Below are 7,356 nucleotides of genomic sequence, written 5' to 3' on the forward strand. Positions count from 1 at the left end.
GAGAGACGACCGCGCCAGCCTCTGCGGCCTGTTCCTGCACGAGTTTGAGAGGGCCGCGGCCGAGGCCGACGGCGCCAGGGTCACGCGCTTCTTCAAGCTGTTCCCCCTCATCGGCAGGACCGACGTCGGCCTCGACGTCTACGGCCGCTACGTCTGCCAGGGCGTCGCCGGCACGGCGCGCTCCGTGTTGAAGGAGGGGCCCGGCGCGTCGGCCAAGAGGGATGGCTTCTTCTACGCCAACGCGCTGACGAGGCTGTTTGACCACATTGCGAGGATCGTCGACGGGCACGGCGGGCTCGTCGAGAGGCACTACGGCTCGGGCAAGATGGTCCGCGTCATTGAGAGGCTGCAGCAGGAGGCCGATGTCCAGGGCGGCATCATTCTGGATTCGTGGGCTGACGAGCGCGACGTCGTGCGGCGGATCAAGGATGTCAAGAGTTACCCCTTTTCGTTCCTCGTGCAGAGCTTCCTGCCGCCGCAACGAGGCGGGACGCCGCGGGTCAACTCGCCAGCGACGGGCATGGGATCTACGAACCAGCGGCAGAGCGAGGACGAGGGCGTCAACATGAAGGAGGTCGACGGCGTGCTCAGCGAGATTGCCGTCATGCTCGGGCGATGGTCATTGTACGCCCGCTTCTTGGCTGGCAAGGCCAGGGTACGTCTACGTGTGGTTTTGCATCTTGCGACTGTGACTGACTGTGCTTCTAGGACCCTGAAACCCCCGAGGCCGCCGACCTCGTGATGCCCGACTTGCTCACAAAGTCCAACCTCAACCGAAAAGTGGCAGACAAGCTGACGACGCCCTACAATACCATGATGACCTTTTTCTTCAGGCGGTCGGTCGAGAAGGCCTTCCAGCTGGACGAGCAACCTGCGGGCCTGTCCCTCAACCTGAGCAGGCCGATTGACACGAATTCGCCCAACATCATATCGGCGGTGGACGACGTCATGTACGTTGTCAGCGCCGTTATCCAAAAGTCCGTGTCCACATTGCAAAGAGGCGTCGTCACATCGGTGGTGTCGGCCATCGAACGCGTACTCACTGCCGATTTTGTCGGCATGGTCCAGCGCAAGATGCGCGACGAGTCGTTCCCCAAACCGCTCGTCTCCGGTGGTTTCCCGCCAGAGGACAAGATCATCCAGTTCATCGTGCTCATCAACAGTCTCGACACGGCCAACGAGTACCTCACGCGCATCATCCACAGCAAGACGGGCGGCTCCGAGGCTGCCGGCGGCACGACAGGCGAGGGCTCCCTCCACGAGTCGTTTCCGTTTGAGCGGGACGCCAGCCTTGTGGCATCCAGCCTCGAGACGCTGCTCGCCAACTTCACCGCCAAGACGACCGAGCTCATGAACGAAGGCCTCCAGGTGCTCTTCAACCAGGTCGTCAAGCCCCGGCTGCGGCCCGTCTTCAGCGACACGTTCCGCGACACGGACTACTCGTTCACGGAGGACGAGCTCGCCGAGTACGCGGAGCAGGTGGGCGAGAGCGAGGAGCAGGTCCTCGAGCAGGTGCCGCGCCGGTTCGAGCACGGCTGGGACCAGCTCATGAAGCCCGTCGCGCGCCTCATGACGCCGCACACGTTCACGACGGTGCACGACATTACGGCGCGGTACCTCGCGAGGGTCCTCGAGCAGCGGGCGTGGAAGAGCCGCGCCAGTGCCTTTGGCGTCATCCGCATGGAGCGCGACTTTTCGAGCATCGTCGGCACCGTGGCCAGGGGCAACTACGGCGTGCGGGAGCTCTTTGCGCGGTCCTCGCAGATTCTCATGGTGGCCAACATGGAGGACGAGGAGTGGCGCGAGGTGGCGGCCGCGGGCGACGACGACGAGGACGGCATGATCTGGGTGTTGACCGAGGAGGAGAGGCGGCGGGCGAGAAACCTCATCCGAGAGGGATGACCGCCTCCGTGTTTGATTCTGCGTGGCATGCACGAGCGTTAGAGAAAAGCAAGGCCATAAGTCATGACGAGCTTGTCTGTCGCCCGTTGGCTCTCGTCCCCGCCCGTGTGACCGTCGCCTGTCGCCCTGAACCACAGACGCTGAGCTTGATGAGCCGTCGCGATTTTGCCTGCTCGTGAGGTTGCGGTCAGAATGTCAGGAGGGCCAAGGTCCGCTCCTCTGCCATCCAAGTCCGCAGACCTGACGAACGCAGCGTCATTCAAGTTTGTGGAGATTACAAACATGGGTGTTCTTCGATTCGAATCCCCACGGACACAGCCAAGGGGGTATATGTAAGAGATTAAGCCATACTCCCCATCCGCCCAATACAGGTATTAACCGAGTGACTCCGAACTTCGTAACCCTCTCAATACCTTGCATCTCATGCTCTGAAGATCCCCATACTAGGTAATCGGCGACACTTCCAGGGCATGGCGACTTGTATTCGTTTTGAGCCGATGTACAGTATGGTGGCACGGTCAAAGTGAGCTCACCTCAAGGCGTGTGGCTTTTCTTGTTCCCCTCGACAGCGCCAGACTATCGAGCTGCCGCCTCCCTGCACGCGGCACATTGTGGCCTGGCCGGCATTCTATGCAGCAACTCTTCCGTACCAGGTCGGGGACTTGGGGAAAATCAAGAAGAGGGCAGCTTGACGGAATCCTCCGGGCCATCCCTCATGGACACTCGCCGCCGAGGACGGCTATTCGCTCGGCCCGCCTTGACTAAACGTTGCATTCTACCATCGGAGGGTTTTCGAGGGGAAAAAAAAAAAGGTTCGGTGCCGCGTGCTGAATCATGCATGTGAAACCCTCCGTGATGAGGACTTGGTAGCTCGAATGAGGCCGGGCTGGGGCGGCTGGAAAGCGGACTGATCATGTAATCCGAATCGCCGACTCGACTGCTGCGGGGCCGAGGCATGTGCCCAGGGTTTGTGCGACCTTGGGAACGAAGGGACTGAGCGTTTCTCTGGAGGTCTGGTGCATGTCACCCACCTGCATGTCGGATGGTACTCTTGAAGGACCACAATGCTGCATGGGAATGAGTGGTTTGTATTTCGGTTGGACGGTTTAGTTATGCAATTGGCAGATTCATGCGGACCATTCCCCCGGGGCACTGAAATGACCAAGCCTCGATGGCAAACACATGCATGAAACGGATAGGGATGAAAAGGATGCATTCGGTGATTAGTGGTATTATCTAATGATCTCCAACGCCTCGCACATGGGGATCCAAGGTCCCGAAACAGACGCCACGGGATATCATGAGAGCAGCATGAGAAAAGACGTGAAAGAAAACAAGAAAAGAAAAAAAAAAAAGGGTCAGACAAGCCAGGCTAGACGTGCGACGCGAGCTCCTTCTCGGTCCACTCCCAGAGCTGGTCCTCGAGGTCCTTGTCCCTGGCGTTCTTGCTGGCCTTGGTGTCCTTGACGGACAGGCCGACGGGGTAGTAGAAGGCGCCGGACTGGACGTCGGGGCTCGTGGCGGCCCAGAGGCTGTTCTTGGTGCCGGTGGCGACGCTGGTCAGGAAGAGGCCGAGGACGGACAGGACGGGCTTGAAGATGGGCCACTTGGCGCCGGGGCCCGAGGCGGCGAGGTTGGTGCGCACGACGCCCGGGTGCAGGGAGACGACCTTGAGGTCGGGGTGGCGGCGGGCGAGGGCGCTGGCGTGGTGGACGTTGGCGAGCTTGGAGATGCCGTAGCGCGTGAAGGGGCTGACGGAGGCGTACTCGGTCTTGAGCTTGGCAAAGTCGTAGGGGTTGGTGGGCGGGGCCGTGTTCTCGAGGAGCGACGAGATGTTGACGATGCGGACGTCGCGCGGCGGCGACGTGGCGGCGGCGGTGCGCTTGAGGGTGGGCAGCAGGAGGTTGGTGAGGAGGGCGTGGCCGACGTGGTTGGTGCCGAACTGGATCTCGTAGCCCTCCTTGGTGGTGCCGTTGGGCGTCGCCATGATGCCGGCGTTGTTGATGAGAATGTCGAGCCTGTCCTCCTTGGACAGGAACTCGGCGGCGGCCTTCTTGATGCTGTCGAACGAGGTGAGGTCGAGGCTCAGGAAGGAGATGGGCGCCGCGTTGGGCACCGTCTTGCGGATCTCGTCAATGGCGGCCTGGGCCTTGGACTCGGTGCGCGCCGCGAGGTAGATGCGTGCCGGCTTGTGCTTGCTCAGCTGCAAGACCGTCTCCTTGCCGATGCCGATGTTGCCGCCGGTCACGAGGATGACGCGGCCGGAGAGGTCGGGGATGTCCTTGTCGGGGTTGAAGGAGACCATGGTGATGAGGGTGATGAGGTGATGAGGGTGATGAGGGTGATGAGGTGATGAGGGTGATGAGGGTGATGAGGGTGACGAGGGTGGCGTTTGGAGGAGTTTGTTCTCAGTGTTACTTGTTGCTGGCGATGAGAGTTTGTTCTCAGTGTTCCTTGTTGCTGGCGATGAGAGAGACAGGACTCTCGAGCACGGGGGCCAGTGGCATTTATGTACGCCGGGCATCACCAGTGTCTATCTCAGCGCAAGGACTTGGACGAGAACACCACGAGAACACCACGCGGAGTTTGACGTTCGGGGACCCTGGTCTGCTTGCGCACGCTCCCGGTACGCGATGACTAGCGAGGCATACATGTACATGGTACGTCGCCTCGAGGGCGCCTAGTATGATGGGCCATGGCCAGGGTTCGGTTGCGAGTGCGCATGGCGCCATGCCGCGGTGGTCAAGCTACGCCCCAAGTCCGAGACGGCCAACGAAACAGGAACAGACTGGGCCATGTCCTATGTCCTGGTCTCGGGGTCCGGGGCCTGCGTGGGGCGCCAAATGCCGAAGCTACATGTACATGTACCATGTACGAGGCGTTTGTCATGGCAGTTGATTTTTCATGATCCATCTGGCTCTGGCCTGGCTTGGGTTTCTCATCTTGGGTGGCATTCCTATGGCGCCGGGACTCCGCAGCGCAATCGAGTTTTCAGCAAGCTAGGGCTAGCGGGAACGAGTGCGGCAAGACACTCGAACAAAGAGAGTGAGACCGAGAGCGAGAGAGCGAGAGAGAGAGAGAGAAGCGATGGCGTCCAAGGCCACGGAGACCAGGGGCGGGATCGGCCTATTTGCCGCTTTGTCATCCCGTTCGTCGGTCGTCAGCGACCATATCTTGATGTGTCGTCGGCGCAACCCGAGGCCCGAGTCTCCGCTGCGCCCAAGGAGGCTTGTTCTGTCAGCGAGGCAGCCCGCAGCCCGAAGAAGAGGGTCTCTGCGACGGCGAATTCCAAGATTGCGCTGCCATGGCGGGTCACATCTGTCACATCTGTCAGGTGTGTGTGTAAGGTGAACCCAGCAAGCTGGAGAAGATGCGAGAAGCCGCGAGAATCCGACTGATGACATTCTTTACTGGCATGATGCTCCAAAACGCCCATACCTTGTTGAAGGCGCAGAAGACAGATGCGAGGGCAATTCATCAAGCTTTCAGTCGGCCATGCTGGCGCAAAGTCGGCCATGATGCTGGCGCAAAGGGTCGTTTTGACTTTGATCGAACATGTGATGGGTGAGGTCAATCCACCACACTTGTTGGCGCAGATATCGATCAGCATACTTGCTTCTGTTGGAGGTCAAGGGTCTGAGAAGAAAGGTGTGTGTATTGGGAAGCTATTCTCTAGGGCAGGAGGGTGCCTGGAACTAAGCTATGGGAGGTGCCAGGGCACAGGCCACCTGGCATCAGGTGAATGCCACTGGAAGCCCCAAGCGAATACCACCAACAGCTTCAGCATCTTACTTGCTTCAGCATCCTACTTGCTTCAGCATCACCACCTACTGACCTAGGTAGGCAGTCAACGAACTGAGGTCAAGAGGTAAAAGTCTTCAAACGTGGTTTTTCGTCGTCATGTAAACGGTCCATGCACCTTGTCTCCATTGACCATGCTCGGCCGTCACTTTGGCTGGTCGTCGCAGCCATGTCGAAATTTGGCGCCGGCAGAAAAACTTGTCCGTGACTCAACCCAAGGCATTCATCAACCCATCAACATGTCATGTCCTGGGCGAACAATCTCATCAACAACGTCCCCAGCACACACCCACACGCTGTGACCACAATCTTGCCCTCACACATCATTCAGGGCCCTTGAAAATAGTAAACCCTACACCAAACAATCGCAGCCTCGCCGCAGCCTCGCCGCAGCCTCGCCGCAGCGCCCACCTCACGTTGGCTCTCATCACCTCGCCTCGTGTAAGCAGCCGCTGGCGCACAGCCCTCACAGCCCTCGCAGCCCTCTCGCATACCCATACTACTCACACGCACACCCCACACAAGAGACCTCTCACCATGGAAACGCGGATCGTCAAGGTCAAGAGCAAAGAGCTCGGCCACTTCGAACCAGGCGGCGAGAGGCTCGGCCGATGGCAGGTGGCCTCCGACCCCGTGGCCACGGCCGAACTGCGTGAAGCGGCCGCCTACCTGCGCACAAACGACACCCCCGTCGCCTTCCCCACGGAGACCGTCTACGGCCTCGGCGCCGACGCCACCCGCTCCGCCGCCGTCAAGGGCATCTACGCCGCCAAGGGCCGGCCCTCCGACAACCCCCTCATCATCCACGTCAGCGACCTCACCATGCTGCGCCGCTTCCTGGCCCCCGCGGCGCCGTCCGACGCATCAGGCGCGCCGCCGTCCGAAGCATCAGACGCACCAGACGCCGCAGACGCCGCCGCCGTCGAGGACCCCATCCCCGCCATCTACAAGCCCCTCCTCGAGCGCTTCTGGCCGGGGCCCCTGACCATCCTGCTGCCCCTGCCCTCGCCCTCGCCCCTGGCCCCCGAAGTCACAGCCGGCCTGCCGACCTTCGCCGTCCGCATGCCCGCCTCGCCCCTGGCCCTCTCCCTCATTGCCCTCGCCGACACGCCCCTCGCCGCCCCCTCGGCCAACGCCTCGACCAAGCCCTCGCCCACCGCCGCGCGCCACGTCCTCGACGACCTCGCCGGCCGCATCGAGCTCATCCTCGACGCCGGCCCCTGCGCCGTCGGCGTCGAGAGCACCGTCGTCGACGGCCTCTGCGACCCCCCCGTCGTCCTGCGCCCCGGCGGCCTCGCCCTCGACCGCCTGCGCGCCTGCCCCGGCTGGGCCCGCGCCGTCAAGGCCTACCGCGACGCCAGCGAGGAGGGCGCCGCCGCGCCCCGCGCCCCGGCATGAAAGTACAAAGCACTACAGCCCCAGGGCCGCCGTCGTGCTGTACGAAGTGTCGATGACGGGACTTTTGCACGGCGTCGCCGGCCGAGAACTGCGGCGGCGCTCGAACTGCCCGTGCCCGAGCACATCGGCCGACAGCGCAGAATTGACGGCACGCACGCAGAGCGGAAAGAAGAGCGAAGCGACAGAAACTAGAATGAGCAGTGCAGCAACTGCCGAGTGAGTGCGCAGGGGGAGAGGTGAGGTAAAAGGCTTCAG

The 7,356-nt window shown here is 61.6% G+C and overlaps 3 protein-coding genes across 3 annotated transcripts; 2 read left to right on the forward strand and 1 right to left on the reverse strand.

Moving 5' to 3' along the window:
- Positions 1-325: 325 nt before the first annotated feature.
- VDAG_04092 (uncharacterized protein) lies at positions 326-1,902 on the forward strand (the record flags this gene model as incomplete). Its single annotated transcript, XM_009650539.1, has 2 exons — positions 326-655; positions 709-1,902. The coding sequence occupies 2 exons, from the start codon at positions 326-328 to the stop codon at positions 1,900-1,902; spliced, it is 1,524 nt and encodes a 507-aa protein (XP_009648834.1).
- A 1,372-nt stretch (positions 1,903-3,274) lies between these two features.
- VDAG_04093 (retinol dehydrogenase) lies at positions 3,275-4,207 on the reverse strand (the record flags this gene model as incomplete). The annotated part of the gene is made up of 1 exon (XM_009650540.1): positions 3,275-4,207. The coding sequence occupies one exon, from the start codon at positions 4,205-4,207 to the stop codon at positions 3,275-3,277; it is 933 nt and encodes a 310-aa protein (XP_009648835.1).
- A 2,033-nt stretch (positions 4,208-6,240) lies between these two features.
- Positions 6,241-7,101, forward strand: VDAG_04094 (SUA5 protein; the record flags this gene model as incomplete). The annotated part of the gene is made up of 1 exon (XM_009650541.1): positions 6,241-7,101. The coding sequence occupies one exon, from the start codon at positions 6,241-6,243 to the stop codon at positions 7,099-7,101; it is 861 nt and encodes a 286-aa protein (XP_009648836.1).
- Between the last annotated feature and the right edge of the window lie 255 nt (positions 7,102-7,356).

The sequence above is a fragment of the Verticillium dahliae genome, genomic scaffold (assembly GCF_000150675.1).
Source record: "Verticillium dahliae VdLs.17 supercont1.7 genomic scaffold, whole genome shotgun sequence".
Taxonomy (NCBI): domain Eukaryota; kingdom Fungi; phylum Ascomycota; class Sordariomycetes; order Glomerellales; family Plectosphaerellaceae; genus Verticillium; species Verticillium dahliae.